Source organism: Lontra canadensis, unplaced genomic scaffold (genome assembly GCF_010015895.1).
Source record: "Lontra canadensis isolate GAN:19392208 unplaced genomic scaffold, GSC_riverotter_1.0 scaffold89, whole genome shotgun sequence".
NCBI lineage: Eukaryota > Metazoa > Chordata > Mammalia > Carnivora > Mustelidae > Lontra > Lontra canadensis.
The window spans coordinates 4,375,154-4,390,812 of NW_022631083.1; the positions used below are offsets into that span (position 1 = coordinate 4,375,154).

The 15,659-nt window shown below is 54.4% G+C and overlaps 1 protein-coding gene across 4 annotated transcripts in view; it reads right to left on the bottom strand.

Moving 5' to 3' along the window:
• LRRK1 (leucine rich repeat kinase 1) overlaps nucleotides 1-15,659 on the bottom strand; it is a 121,082-nt gene that overhangs the window by 21,544 nt on the left and 83,879 nt on the right. For 3 of the 4 annotated variants that reach the window (XM_032835992.1, XM_032835993.1, XM_032835995.1), the window contains 10 exons: nucleotides 13,794-13,958; nucleotides 13,126-13,298; nucleotides 12,985-13,038; nucleotides 12,025-12,145; nucleotides 11,582-11,741; nucleotides 10,884-11,160; nucleotides 7,246-7,417; nucleotides 4,554-4,717; nucleotides 3,251-3,390; nucleotides 1,005-1,254 (listed from right to left, as the gene is read on the bottom strand). In XM_032835992.1, coding sequence (XP_032691883.1) covers nucleotides 1,005-1,254; nucleotides 3,251-3,390; nucleotides 4,554-4,717; nucleotides 7,246-7,417; nucleotides 10,884-11,160; nucleotides 11,582-11,741; nucleotides 12,025-12,145; nucleotides 12,985-13,038; nucleotides 13,126-13,298; nucleotides 13,794-13,958 — 1,676 coding nt within the window. The remainder of the gene's footprint in view (nucleotides 1-1,004; nucleotides 1,255-3,250; nucleotides 3,391-4,553; nucleotides 4,718-7,245; nucleotides 7,418-10,883; nucleotides 11,161-11,581; nucleotides 11,742-12,024; nucleotides 12,146-12,984; nucleotides 13,039-13,125; nucleotides 13,299-13,793; nucleotides 13,959-15,659) is intronic. The other variant, XM_032835994.1, reaches the window with a different exon arrangement.

Consider the following 15,659-nt stretch of genomic DNA (forward strand, 5'->3'; position numbering starts at 1 on the left):
CAGGGAGCCTCTGCTGGGCTGGGAATCCCGTCCACATTGTCGGGCATTTTAACTAGTCGCCAAGTACCTTCAGTGAAGGACCAGGCTACGCCTGCCATTCGATCCAAACCCAGCAGGCTTTCCTGATCTCATACAGTAGACGCCCCAGCCCAGATTCAGTGTGGGCAAAAAACCCAACAAGGTTCAGCAAATAAATGAAAATCCTAACATTTGGGGCTGCCCCATTGGGCGCCCCCCCAAAACCTGATCCATGCTTCTATATAACTCTGGGTATGGTCTCCGAGAAAAGATAATCCTCACGTTAGGGTTCTAGGAATAAAGGGAGCTCGTTTTGCAGAATTATCATTTCGACCAGCGAGGTAACTGGGGCACCTGGAAAGGGTTATGGGGTGACATCATCCAATGTAGGAAGCAATTTCTTAATTTGATAGACCGACCCATATCCTGCACTCTCTCAGACTGCTGCACATGGATTCTCTGGGATAGGGGCAATTTGGAAAAATGAGAATATAAATATTCTTACCCCCACCACCCAAAAGTTCACTTTTCTTTAAAGAAGCCAGGTATAGCCATCTTTTGACTAAGGCAACAACGGGACTTCATAATTGCAAAATAGTGGGTCACCGCCCATGTCAAATTATCTCCAGGGAGACCGAGTCGTAGCTTCCAGTTTCTACGACTGCAGAACAGCCCCTCTCTGACCCAGCACTTGGATTTTGTGACCTTTTCCTGTTGGGTGGGACCAAAAATCCTTCTCTATTTCTCCAGCCTTCTCTCCGAAGTAATTATCTGAGGTTATAGGTCGACTTAACTGCAGGAACAGAGAGGTAGGGGACCCAAACGCCCAGCCTCGGGGCAGCGGTTAGGAGTCTGCATTTGCCAAGAAAGGAAAACAAGGCTGTAGGTCTGGGAGCGCCCCCTTCTCGAAGGCCGAGGAGAATTTTCCTTCTATTCCTAGAGCTGGCAGGAGAATAGGGATCAGGGGAGCAGCGCTGTGGCCCTACCTGGCCGGGAAGTCGGTCATGAACAGCTCGGGGACCAGCTCCTGGAGAGGCACGGGCAGGTCGGGGTGTCTGGGGCAGGAGATGAAGTCCTGCTCAATGGCCGTGAGCACGCAGTCTTCCATGTCAAAGTACTGCACGCCCTCCGCCTTCTCACTCGGGTCCGTGTGCTGGGCCCAGGAGGTCTCGCACACCGGGCAGGGGACATACTGTTCCATGAGCGGGGTCCCATCACTCTCTGTGGCTGTCAGGGCTAAGTGCAGACAGAGCAGGAGACAGTTTACATGAAGGCAGCCACAGGTGGGTCCCCAAGCAGTGTCCAGGTTGGGTGGACTTTTCATAGGAGGGGATCTGGGTGCCCCTGCCTGGACCTAGGGAGTGGCTGAACCATGACTGTGTCCTTGGGTTCTTTCTTGGAGAGCGAGATCCTGAAAGCTCAGCATCGGGAAAGGTCAGGGATGCACTGGACAAGACAGTGGGTGGTCTAGACCCTCAGCAGGCTGGCTAGGGAGGGGCTGAGAGGTCGGGGATCCCTCCTGCACAGCTGGGCCCCGACAGGATGCCGCGGGCTGTGTCTGAGCTATGCCATGCTCAGGCAACTGAACCACAACCAATAAGAAGCCATTCTTAAAATTAGAAACATAAGGCTTGCAATTACTATGATCCCTCCTAGAAGGGCAATGCAGGGGAGAAATGAGTACAAATTATAACAGACAGAACCCCGTCATTTTACCTGGGGTCCCTGGGGCAGGAGACACACAGCTTTTCCACATGCCTCTGAAAGGAGGTGCAAAGAAGTAGCCTCCAAGGCGCCTCAGGGAGAACTGATGGCCTGCCTTGCACAGGGTCGGAGAGGGGACTTCTAGAACTTTCTGGGCGCATCTTATATCTGCAGGCCTGGTTGTAACACATCCTGCCCGCTGGCTCGTGGTGCTGTCTCCTGAGCAGCCCTGTCACAGGTGATAATGGAATGCCCCTCTCCCACCCCAGCTGTCAAATCTCCCCCGAGACCAGCTGTGGGGGGGGGTCATTGGTTGGCGGGGCATCCCCAAAGCCCAGTGAGGCTCATATGGGTCCAGAGGCTTCCTTGGATGACCAAGGACACCCAAACTGCCACAAGTCACACACCAAATGCCTTCTCTTGGGCCTCTTTCTTTCTTTCATTTTTAAAAAAGATTTATTTATATATTTTAGAGAGTGAGAGAGAAGGGGGGAAGGGGAGAGAGAATTGCAGGCAGACTCCCCGCTGAGCACGGAGCCTGACATGGGGCTTGATCCCAGGACCCCAAGATCACGACCCCAGGCGAAACCAAGAGTCAGATGCTTAACTGACTGAGCCACCCAGGTGTCCCTCATGGGCCCCTTTCTAAGCATTTTTCCTTATAGGTCAGCTTTTCCATCAGCCCTGGCAGGCCCCCAGGCCCCAGTGTCCAGACCATGCATCTGAAGCATGGCCTGCCATGCTCCTCTCCTGAGGCTGGCCTGGGATGCAGCGATGGCTGCAGGAGACACACCAGCTCAGAGAGGCGAGGGCACTGGCCAAGCAGGTCTTGGCATCCAAACCCATTCTCCACTCTCTTGCACGCCAGCCTTCAGAGGCTGGGGGCTCATAGGGTAGAGGCTGCCAGGTCTGTCCCACGCAGCCTCCGCCCGCAGGACACCCCGCGGGTTTGTCTCTACTCTGGTAGCAAAACAAACAGAGGGCCTCAGAAGCTTCACTTCAAACAGTATTTTCTTTGGGTGGATTGTCAATGAAGAAGTGGATCAATGGACCATGTGGTGGTTGGTCACCTCTGGGATTTGGGGGTGGGAGCTGGCAGGAAAGGAAAATGGGGGTCCTTGACAGGTGTGGCTCCCTTGCTGTCCCACCCCATCCATTGGGTCCCCCCAGATTTCAGCATCGTCCTCTCTGTGTAAACAGGACTTGTGTGAAGCATCCATTGAGGGTCTCCTTGGACCAGGCAGGGCACCCAGGCCTGTCTGTCTTCCCAAACACTGTGGGCAGCCAGGGAGCCAAGGCCTGCACACACCCTGTGGGGTCTGGGCCCACATCTTCCCCATAGTGCCCAAACCCATGTCACAGCTGGGCTCCGTCAGGGATCAGGATTCTGCCAAAGGGCCATTAGGACCTCTCTGGTTTCCATGGGCTGAATCCCAGTGAGACTTCTGCTCCCCGCAGAATGAGCCCTACCCTGATTTGTAAAGAAATATTAACTGAACAAAGACTTGGTTCCAGAATGTTCTCTTACCGGGAAACCACTGATCGATCAGGGAGTTGACATGGTCTGTGATAAACGCCATGGCAGAGAAGTCCCTCACTTCTGACTGGCAAATGATTTTTATTCCTCCGCTTTTCTTCTTTTTCCAGTTCACATCTGATGATTCCACGCTGCAACCCAAAAGGGAGAGCCCACTGTGATCTTGCTGTGGAGGGCCCTGGGATGATCTCTTGCCTCCAGGCTGAGACCCGAACCCCAGGGAACACCTCACCCCTACCCTGACCCCAGGAACCTGTGCCCAGGCAGGACAGTCAGGGGGACCCCTGTGTTTGTGTACTTGTGTGTGTGACCCTGCCTTGTCTGCCCACCACTTCCCAGTCCAGTGATGCAGGAAGGTATGTTCAGGCAGGGATCAACCCCTAGGGGTGACCTTGGGGAAAGTTCTCGCCTTCTCTAAACTACAAGACACTCATTTGCCAGGTGGCAGCTGTGAGCTTTAAGTAGGAACATCCATTTTTTTAAAAAGTTTTTAGAAGATTTTATTTATTTATTTGACAGAGACAGAGACAGGGAGAGAGGGAACACCAGTAGGGGGAGTGGGAAAGGGAGAAGCAGGCTTTCCGCTGAGCAGGGAGCCCAACGCACGTGGGGCTTGATCCCAGGACCCTGGGATCATGACCTGGGCTGAAGGCAGATGCCCAATGACTTAGCCATCCAGGCGCCCCTGGGAAGATCCTTTCTCCCTCCCTTCTCATGGAGCTGAAGAGTATTTTGAAAAACTCAGTGTAAATACGAAACCATCTTGTGTGTTTATTAAAGCTGATTAAAAGTCATTTATCAAACCTCTCGAGCTGGCTTTGTCTTTCTGTCTCTCAAAAATGGAAAGAAACCAGGAAAAGGGAGCTAAGTTATGTGTCTTGTTATGTCATGTGGGGGATCAATGGTGTCCTTTGGGCCATCATCGCTTAGGACCAGGGGACAGAGCCAGATGGCAGCAAGGCTCCTGAAGGTGTCCCCTAAGTGACCACGGGGTTGCTGGCATCTGTTACCCCAGAGCTCAGTGGCTACCCACTTCCCTCAAGTCCTGGGCTGTGGTCACTATACCTCCCTTCACCTTTCCTGTCCTGCCAGGGGAGAGGAGGAGGGGTGAGGAGATGGGGGAGCTTGGGACAGCTGCTGGGGAGGGTCTCCTCTTTCTAGCAGGCTGCCATGATAAGCTGCTCTTGGAAGAACTTTGGACGCCAAGCAGACGGTCCCCTGGAGGAGGCCGCCACGGGGGCTGCTCCCACGGCACCATGGTGACCCCGTCAGGCAGGTTTCTGACCATTCCTACCTGAGGTAGCCCCCATCAAAAGTGACCAGGAGCCCTTCCTGCCAATAGATGGTCTGATTTCTTTTTACTCTGAATGTGCTGCAGCGATTTCTCTGGCTTCCTGTAAAACTATAAATGGTGACTTTCCTGTGTCTGCTTTTAGAATTCTTCCTGTTCTCGAAGAGCTGAAAGACAGAGAGGAAAGACCCTGCTTACGCATTCCAGCCTCCGCGCCGGTGCCGGGCAGAGCCCTGAAGAGGCCGGCCTGGTCCCATCGCGATACATGACGCCCGTCCTCCCCACTCCCTCCTCCCGCACCGCACATCCCGTTGCCAAATGAAACACTGCACGATCTGGAGGGGGCCTCACAACACTCTGGGAGCACAGTTTTCCCAAAGGACGGACCATAGGCTCTTCTTTTTCAAACCTTTTCCCTCCCTGATTTGACAAGCAAAAATTCACGTGAGAAAAATGTAGAAAATACAGGGAAACGTACAAAAAACAAAAACAAAAACCCCCAAACAACTTAACACTAAGCAGAGAGATTTTGGTGTCTTTTATTCCAGGATTTTTTTTTTTTTCTGTCTACGTATATGTTTGGAAAACGGCCGAAGCCATATTTTCTAATTTTGTATTTCTAATTTTCTAAATTTCTCATTTTGGATGCTTTCAAAAACTTCACTTCCCCTAGGCCACTAAAAAACTCACATAACAGTCATTTTTCTAAAGCCCAGTGTTTTGTGAAATATAGTGACTTCCCGATCATTTGTTTCTTGGAATGTCTGGATTGTTCCTATCGTCCGCTCCCTCAAGCAGGCCAGGCCAATGATCCAGGAAAAGTCACAAAGCGTTCTCTGATTCCAAGTGATTTCCTTCGCTCACGTTTTTAGCGGTAGGATTATTGCGCCCAAGGGTCTGAACGGTTTTTAGGCTCTGGCTATGGACCGAGGAGCCGCTGTGGGAAGAATTCAACCGTATATACACGGGTCACGGCATGAGAACGTGTCCTGCTTCTGGAGCTGCCCACTATGGCTTCAGTCTGGGGCTTGAGACGTGCAAAGTGGTCAACATTTCATCTGTTGCTTGAATTTGTATGCTTCTGACTACTTTTGAGACTGAACTCCTCCTCGTCTGAATTTTAATGGGACTTCTCCTCTCATTTGGAGGGAGGGCTGCCGCCTGGAAGGGCGCCCGCCCCCACGCCCAGCTGGGCCCCCCACCCTCCCTCAAGGAGCCCACTTGGGAGCTCAGGCCTCCCACGATGACAGCAATGCTGTGTTCTGTGACCTCCCACTTAGAACGCGGCAGGAGGACAGTTCAAAGGGAGGGCAGGGTGACCGAATCAGAACTGTAGACCAGCCAGCTCCTGTACCCACTTTTCCCATCATCACTGGGCCCCCCAAGCCTTGCAAGCAAGCCCTTCCCCCACCCCCCGCAACACGGGCCACAGCAGTTACGATTTTCAGGCTCTTGTATTGATTTTTTAACATTTCAGCCATGGGGTTGTTAATTCCATAAGGGCCTTTTTCATTAGAATGTGGCAAAAATAAAACTCATAGTGAATTTAGCATCAATTATTCAACAATTATTCATAGTGAATTTAGCATCAAATATTCCAAGTTTTTGCCAGGGGTGCTCATACTGGGTCAGAATCCTCTGGAAGGCTTGTGAAAATCAGAGCACTGGGCTCCATCCTGGAGTTTCTGACGTAGTGGGTGCGTATGTGGGGGGCATGGATTTGCATTTATTTTTTTTAGAGAAATCTTAAATATTTATTTGTTTCCTTACCATTGTATTTTATTATATTTTAATTTAATTATATTTCTTCAGTGTTCCAAGATTAATTGTTTATGCACTACACCCAGGGCTCCAGGCAATACGTGCCCTCCTTAATACCCATCATTTCTAACATGTTCCCAGGTGAGGTTCTGGAATCCCACTTTGAGAAACGCCATTCTAGACAAATACTACTTCCGTGTTACTGTTTTGCATGAAATTAAGGGTGGCGGAAAGCCAGCACTCCTTTTGACCCCCTATCGGGTGAATCCATGGAAAGGAACTGCTTGGGTCAGGTCTTCATTGCTTCCAGACCAAGTTAAAGGTCCACACCAGTGGTTCTCGGACTTGACGGTGAAGTCACCTGGCAAGTTCTAAAAACTCCCAATGCCTGGGTGGCGCCCCGAGAGAGTCTGATTTAGGCAGCCTGCCCTCTGTCCGTGTCTGTCAGAAACTCCCCAGGTGAGCTCAGGCCACTGCCTGAGCAGCAAAGCCACGGTTCTCTAAGTGTGGTCTCCAAACCCGGGGCATCGTGGGGGACCATGGTTATATATGCAAAAGGCCGGTTCCCAGTCCTCACTCACTGCATTGGAACCTCGGAGGGGGCCCGGACATCTCTGTTCTAACAAGGGGATTTCTGATGTGGACTGGTTTACAACCACAGCTCCTAAAATGTGGACTCTGAGCCAGCTAGAGGCTGGTTTCTTATTCACAGAAGGGCGCAAAAGGGTCTGTCTGCCAGCCACAGAAGAGAAGGCAGCTGTGCTCATGCTGGCCTCCTGGGCTTAAGGCAGCAGCTTTGCTACAGAAAAAGGGGCTTCAGTCAACCCCTTCCAGCAAAGGGCCTCTCCTTCCCAGGAGAGCTCAGCTCTGGGTGCCCTGCGTGCATTCCCCTTCCCTCCACCCCACCCCCGCTCGGGGTAGAAATGGCCGCTACCTGCAGGTCCATCTCCGCCAGGCTGATCAACATCCGTGCTATAAACCTTTGCCAGAAGCCGACGGGAACAAAACTCATCTTAAACACTCTCTGAATGGTGTTGGCCTTGGGGTGCCGCATGCCGTGAGTGTCCAGGCCGGGTTTGGATGGAAGGAGGTGTGGCAGAAGGTAGCTGGAACACATCAATGGGGACAGGTGAACGGTGTGGCCTGGCCTGGGACCCCTGCCCCAGTGCCTTCCCCCTCGCAGAGCCTCTGGAATTCTACTTTTATTTTTTAGTTTGTTTTAAAGATTTTATTTATGTATTTGACAGAGAGAGAAAGTGGGATCACAAGTAGGCAGAGCAGCAGGCAGAGGCAGAGGGAGAAGCAGACTCCTTGCTGAGCAGGGAGCCCGTCTCGGGGCTTGATCCCAGAACCCTGGGATCATGACCTGAGCCAAAGGCAGATGCTTAACCAACTGAGCCACCCAAGTGCCCCTGGAATTCTACTTTTAGACAGACAGGGTAGTTTCTGTGTTTGAGAATAAATGGTCCAAGAGGAAATGAAGAAGGGGACAGCAAAGGTACCTCTTGAAAGACCTCTAGGACAGCGACTAGAATATGTTAAGGTAAGACATGAGAATGTCTGTGGTCATAAACACATCAGACATAGTAAGTCTCAGTCCGCTCACTGCAAAGGGGGCTGTGACTGGGGAATCGCTTAAAATTAACTTTGGATGGCAAAGGAAACACAAATACAGCCGCACAGTTCCAAGGGCCATGGAGACATTGGGGTCAGAGTCATGTTTCTGGCCTTCGAAGCTATTTATTGTTCTTGGACGGCTGAGACAACACCATAGCCTTAAAAGTTAGAATGAGGCTGTTTGTGCACGGAGGGATGTTTTATGAGAGCCCTCTCGCTCAGCATAAAAGTGCTGAGTCACTGAGTCAGCTGACAACAGCCAAAACTGGGGAGGCCCCCTCCAAGAGCGTGCCTGAAACCCAGAATCTTCTGTGTGCGGGGAGCTGCGGGAGCAGGCACGGGGTGGCCTTTTGTGGGTTCTTTTCTGAACAAAGACTGTGCCTTCAGCTCCCCTGAAGCTTTTAAATACATCAGTTTAGCTCCAATAAAGTGTCTTTAGAATGGTCTGGGTTCTATTCTGAAAATATCGTAGAAGCGTCCATCCCAGCTCTGTGCCTTCAACCCTGCAACCCCGTGCAGACTCTCCTTTCCTGACACGGGAAGAGAAAGGACACCTGCCCAACAGGGTTGGTGGGGGGGGGGGGCCGACAGGGCAAGCCAGTGAGGTTTCAGGTCCTTTTCAGCCACTCGGGCTCTGGGGTAAGAGGACCTTCTCATTCACCCCAGCTACAGTGTCTCTCCCTCCACCCCCAGGCCTTTACCCAAGCCTGACTTAGTCCTTCACGTTCTGAAAAGTCCTTGTACATCTATCTGATCCCCGTCCCTCCCCAATCCAGAGGTCCTCATCAGTGCCTTGCCATGATTTACGCCACTTCCTCCGCCCACACCACACTCAGTGTGGAGCTCACACCGGCCATGTCCTGCAGCCTCCCTCTCTCCCGGGTGGTGCCCAGTGAGGCGAGGGAGTGGGCTCTGCGCCCAGGGGCCCCGGCGCAGCCCACACTGAGCAGCTGCTCCACGTGGCCAAAGGCAGAGACCGCTCCGAAGCCAGCACGGGAGAGGAGAGATGCCAGCGACGGGCCACGGCCGCTCTGCTCCAGACACCGACACCGGCTCACCTGCTGGAAAGCGATCGCTTGCGGCAAAGGGATGAACCGCGGGATGACCAGACAGTCAGCAAGATGGGGATGGGAGAGGCAAATTCTTCCTGTGTCTGCTGAACAAAACCTTGGTGAGGGGGGTGATGACTATGTCTCTACGGAGGAGCGAGCTCACGCTACACCACCGTGACTGCCAGGAGCTCTGTGGGCCAGGAGCTCTCAGAGACGCTGGGCAGCACCGTTAACCAAATACACGTTCGTGTGCAAGGAGAGGGAACTTGCCTAGGGCACAAGGGAACCATTACACCTGTGCTAAAATGGAAAGTACCTGGACATTTGTGACTTTCTAGGGAACCAGATACCACTGGCTTTAAGTACTTAACATAGAGGGAGGGTAACAATAATAATGCTTATGACACCTGATGTCTTTGGAGGTTTTTTTTAAGATTTATTTATTTTAGAGAGAGAGCGAGAGAGCGAGAGAGAGCAGGCATGTGTGCACATGCACTAGCAGGGGGAGGGGGAGAAGGAGAGAGAGAATTTCAAGCAGACCCTGTGCTGAGCAAGGAGCCCGACTTGGGGCTTGATCTCAAGACCCAGAGATTGTGACCTGAGCTGCAACCAGGAGTCGGACACTTAAACGACTGAACCGCCCAGGTGGCCCATCTTTGGAGCTTTTAAGGGTAAGAGATACTTCTCATATTCTACATGTATTATCTGATTTAATCCTCACAATCATTATAATACCAGTTGGCGATAGTCTTATTCCTGTTGTACAGATGAGACAAGAAAGGCAGCTGGGATTCGTATGCAAGCATTCTGGCCCTGTGGTCTCACCCACCGGACTATAAGCCTTCCAGAAGACTCAGCCATAACCTGGGTAATTTTATGGTTCAACCGGTCATACATGTGTGCAGAACCGACTTGCTTTTATTGAGTCCTGGTAACCCCTCATTCCTCTTACCTGTTGGTAAAATAACTGGAAAATTCTCTGATTTCAGAAATACTGTAAACTTAGAGGCTGCCTCATTTTGCATGGACGAAAGTCAAAGACATCCCTTGTTCACGGTATGAGGGATCATGCAGACTTTCAATCCCTCCTTGGGGTTTCTCCTTTTAGGACCCCCTCGTGGCTCCAAGGGGGCTGGAGGGACAAGAGGCCCTCTCCCACAGTTACAAGATTAAGTGGAAATCTGCAGGGTGCCTCGGGCACGGTGGCCCAGCTCTGGCTCCTAGAGGCCCAGTCTATGCAGGTGGAGTCTCTGGGCTGGCCACACAGGGTCCAGGCCAGCTTCCCAAGAGTCTCAAGTGGGCATGACCCCAGAGCTCTAGGACTAGCTCTAGCTCTAGGGAGGCAGGTGGTGACACAGTCTACGGTAGGTGCGTGGAAAAGGTCTGCGGGTTTGGGGTCCTGGTTACTGCCTTGTGGGCAACATCAATATCAGACCCAGGAAGCAGCTGAAACTGAAATTGGGACATGGAGGCCCTGTGTGCCCAGCCAGTTCAAAGGCAGCATCACTGGATGGGACCCACACGTACCCACCCCCACCCCGGGCCCTGCCCCCCTGCATTTGGAAACCAGGCTGTATAATTAGTGTCTCCTTGTCACTTATCCCATTTGCATTCACCAAATAACCAAACAATCCACTCTTTAAAATATGAGCCCCCCCCCTTGCAAGATATTTTTAATGCCATTCATGCATGTTTTCTTACATTTTTTTTTTTTTCAGTGAATGCGTTTCTTTGAAGCCCCTGAAAAGAGACCCCCCGGGGCCCAAAAAGGAGAGGCCAGCCCAGGCGGGCAGGTCATCCGTCCCCATGGCCCGTGCCTGGAGCTCTTGGTCAAGCCCCCAGTGACCCCAAGCCCCACTCCTTCCATGGGGGCGCAGCATGAGCGGCCCGGCCGTGGCCTCACCTGTCGTTGGCCACAGGCAGGGCGATCTCAAACTTGGCCAGGAACTGGAAATACTGCTCCTCCGTCTGCTGTGTGAAGCCGGTCCCCACCAGCAGCATCCTGAGGTCTTCTGCCCGGATCACCCCGTTCTTGGCCACCGACCGGGAGCCCTTGATGTTGAAAATCCTCTGCAGACATTCGGACAGCCAGATGGGGTCAAGGAAGTAGAGGTTCCTCAGGCCATGGCTGGTGTCCGGGAAGTGGAGCAGGGTGCCGGTTTCTATGAGGAAGCTGATGGCTACCCAGGGAAGGGGAGCAGTGTCAGACAAAGGGTGACAGGGACTCTAGGGTGACCTAGTCCTTAGGGGGCCGGGTCACTGGTTCTTCTTGGAAAGCAAGCAATGCCCCCAGCACACATGGCCCTGCAGATGGCTCTGCTGCCCCGTCCCGGGTGCCCTAGTGGCACCCTGGAACTCTTGCCAACCTGCTGATCTGACGGCCCGCTGGGGAGCTCCGGCCCGCCCACCTCCAGCATTCGCAGATCCCATCTTTGCAAACGTCCCTACTCTTTAAACCACGGACCCCCCTTCGTGTCACAACCACGCCAAGTGCTCTGATGGTCACTTGCAGACAGGTGCCGAGCAGTGAAACATGGGACTGCCCCTTCCCAGGGCTCCCTCTGCCCCCGCCCCTCCGCCGCCCTCTGGGGCATCGCTCACCGGACTGCAGGTCCTCGTAGTCCTTGATGTCCTTGTCAGGCATCTGCTCTACCAGCTGCTCCAGCTGCCTGTCCGTCAGGTACTGCACGTCGTCGCCCAGGCTGCGGCGCTGCTGCTCGGCCAGCATGGCCTCCCGGAGGCTCAGGTAGCTCCTGGGGATCTGGGTGACAGGCGGGCTGGCTGGGCCCCCAAAGCTCCCGAGCCGCGCCCCACCCACCCGGCCCCGCCTGCTGCCCCCCGCTCCCCGGAGGCCTGAGTGGGTGACCTTCTCCTCTCACCCGCTCACCCCTGCACCCCCTCAACCTTGCACCCTTGCACACCCCTCCCCCAAAACTGCTTGCACAGGGACCAGCGCGACTGAGCACGCAGCATAGGTGCTGGGATTCCCGACAGAAAGGGAGCTCCCTGCCCTCCCAGTTGCAGCGGGAGGCCTGAGCACGCACCAGCCTCCCCGCAAGTCTCTGACAGCCAATGGTGCTGCCCACGTCCTTCATGTTGCACGTGACATGGAAAATCAGCTGCCGCAGCCCCTCGTGGCCTTCCAGACTCTTACAGGAGAGCTCACTGCGAGTGCAAAACAGAACGTGATCCCTCGCCACACGGCTCCTCTCCGAAAAGCTGGGCAGCATCTCTGTGTCCCCGGGTTTTGTCCCTCACGCTGGCATGTTAAAAGGACCCGGGAAAGGTGAGCGTAGAGACACGCATTAAAGGCTCACTTGGTGCAACGCTCTGTGCAGGGAGTGACGCACCGTGTCCCAAGTGCGCCCATTTTACAGAGGAGGAAAGTGAGGCCCGAAGGTGCAAGGTGACCCCCAAGGACACAAGCTGGAAAGGCAGAGGCGGGTTGGACCAGATCCTGTTATTGCAGGCCTCAGGGGTGTTCTCAAGGGCACATGAGGGAGTCCTGAAGCTCTGCATCAGGGTCAGTCCGATCCTGTGCTCTGAGGCAAGCGGAAGTGACCCCAGGCTCATCCCTGCGCCAAGACTGCAGCACCCCACCCAAAGTGGGGGGAACCCAAGAGCCCCCAGCACAGCATAGCAACCCACACTTGCTTCCTACGACAGAAGTCATGTTTAACTCGCTGAGCTCCTTCCATCATCTGTGAAGAGGGCACAATGGTCCCCATAACCCACGGGACCGTCATGAGCCCAAGGACGGGAGGGGAGAGAAGCAACAAGCTCAGAGCCCCGATCCCACTGGCACTGGCTCGGACCACTCAGACCCAACGTGAGGACCAGGACCACATGGGGGCTCTGTGATCCGTCCGAGATCAGTAAATGTGACAGGTGGTACACGACTTTCTACATCTGGGTCTCATGGGGGCCGTGCATGCTCAACACAGGCCACAGGCAAGGAGGGGACCCTGAGGAGGGGACCCATGGGGTAGGGGGGACCCACACACCTGGGGAGGGGGTGTCCGCGCTCTGCCCTGCCAATCCACGAGCGGGAGCTTGTCCTACCCGGGGCGGGGAAGATGGACACGTGAGGGCACCGCAGCCCCAGCAACCGCTGGGCACCAGGTGCGAGAGAGCAGGACACTCACTGCAAGTGTTTGAAGGTGATGTCGGGGAAGCCTGTGGCCCGGGACCCAGAGGGCGAGCGGCAGAGTGCCAGCACATAGGCGCGCAGCGTTGCGATTCTCTCCACTCGGAATTTGGTTTCGATCAAGTCCAGGTGCGTTCCGACCACCAGCACCACTGAGTTTGGGGCCTTGGCCTGCCGAAGACAGCCCCACAGCTGAGCACAGACGGGACTGGGAAACAGCTCCCGGGAAACCTCCGGAAACCTCGAGGGCATGTTGTGCACGGAGAGGTTCCAGGAGGGGCATCCCAGATGGGCTGGATCTCTGTTCCCTCAGCCAGTGTGTCTGCCACCTGTGACCTGGCCTGCATCCACATCCAGGCTCTTACCAATCTTTACCTATGAAAGGGAGGGGGGCTCTGTCTTCCTTTTGGGTCCAAGGTGGGGGTGGGCTCTTAAATTTAAGGTAGAAGAAAATGACGAGGGTGCAGACAACCATCTGGTGGAGGAGGGTTTTAAGGGCTCCACGGTGACCTATGAATCAGGGGCCCTCCTAACGCCCACCATGATGCCCAGCGTTTCTCCCTGACCATTTCCTGGCCCTCCCCATAAAGGGGGATGCTTCAGAGAAGTGGTGGGCCCCCCGTGAGGCTCCGCGGCCCGTGACCTGAGGGTCTGGTGTCTCCTCACCTCGATGTTGAGCAGCCAGAACTGGAGGCTGGCCACGGCCTCCTCGCCCAGAGCCAAGTTCCAGACCACCACATACAGGGCCTTGTCTGTGAAGAAGCACTGGTTGACGGTGGCCATGCTCGCGGGGCCACCAATGTCCCAGACGGTGAATTCCACAGACTCCACCTGCTTGAGCAACAAGAGCCACATTTAGGAGGCATTTAGGACCACAGCCATAGTCACAGCCACACTGAGGTCACCGACGGCTTCCGGTGCTGTGCGAGGGGCCTAAGAAAGGCACAGCCATGGAAGGGCTCGGCCAGTCCTGCTGTCTCTCTCGGGAATCAAGGAACCCAAGCAAGGGAAAGGGACCCAGCAGTGCCAAGGTGGGACTTCTGGAAGCTTCTATCTACCGCTCACAGAGCACAGGGCCAGGCACTGGAAGGCGGGTGCCCGTGGGCTGGGGTGTTTGTGTCCACCTATGTCTGTGGAACACTGGGGACATGGCTGTGTCTCTGTCTCTGCAGCAGACGGTTAGACCTCCTGCTGGAGGGAACCCCCGGGGCTGACGTCGATGCTCACACCAAGGCTTAACCTCCATCCATGCGAGGGCACGGCCGAGGACACAGGCAGAGCGCAGCGCCCAATGAGGGAAGCCGCCCCCCGAGGGTGATGGGAAGCCGTCCCGTCGTGGGAACCAAACAAAAGATTAGCTGTTGTGTTGCCGGGAAAGGCTGTGTAAACGGCGGTTTCTCTGTCATCCTGTGAGCTCAGAGTCTGGCCCAAGCAGAAAGACGGCAGCTTTCTGCAGCAAAGGGTCGTTTCCACAACGTAGCACGCTGGCCGCTGAGACAAGGCGTGCTGACCTGCTTTTGCAAAGGAATCAAAACGGACAGCTGTTCTCAACTGGCTGAGGGCCCAGACACACGGGCAGGGACGGGCCTCCGCGTTCGAGAGATCAGGTGCTGGTGGTCCCTTGACAAAGGAGGGGAAATTATAGCGCCGGCTGAAAGGAAGTGGGGGCCGAGGGACAGGAAAGATGGAAACGGCAATTCACCCCTCGGACCTTGGACAATCATTTGCTGAAGACCGGCTGGAAGAAAGTGATACTGAGTAATTACTCAAAAAACAAAAACAAAGAAAACAAACAAAACCCAACAAAATGAAACAGGAGAGAATCCAGAGATCCTGGGTGGTTTTCAAGAGCCTCCGGACATGAGTTAGTGAGATTCACTCCTGGGGAGTCCTGGGGGGGCAGGGGTGGTGGTTCTGGTACTACCAGGCGGAACTCTGCTCTCTAGAGAACTGGTGTCTGAGTCTGTTAAAATATATGGCTTAAATGCTTTATGACCCGAACTTAGAAAGCCTGACTTGGCAAGTGATCTTGTGCAGAAGACTGCAAGGGAAGCTGTCTCCAGTCGGCCCTGTGTTGGGGGCCGTGGGGGGCCATCGTGCAGCCTCTGGCCCCAAGACCCGTCTGTTGCCCTCAACAGCCTCCTCGCACCCAGGTCCTGGTGTGGTTCCGTGTAACCGCAAATACGGCGACAGCTAAGGGAGGTGTGATAGGAGTGCGTTCCTTCCCTGAGCTGGGTGAAAGAGCTAAGCACTCGTGCTGTGCTCTATCCCCCCAACTCTTCTGCAGGCTCTTTCCCCCGATTCCAGGGCGAGCCTGTGTTCCTTTTCCTTTGGCTCATACTGAACAGAAAACAAGATGATTAATGGGGTCGCCAGAGGATTCGTTTTAAATAGGGCTTAAGAACTGGACTTTTCAGAACCTGGGGTGGGAGCCGGTGTCAGCGGGGATGGACATTCATTCCAGGGGCGCCCTCAGCCTCCCCATCAGGGGCAGGTGAGCTGTGTCTTGCTGCCTATGGTAGCAGTTTGCTC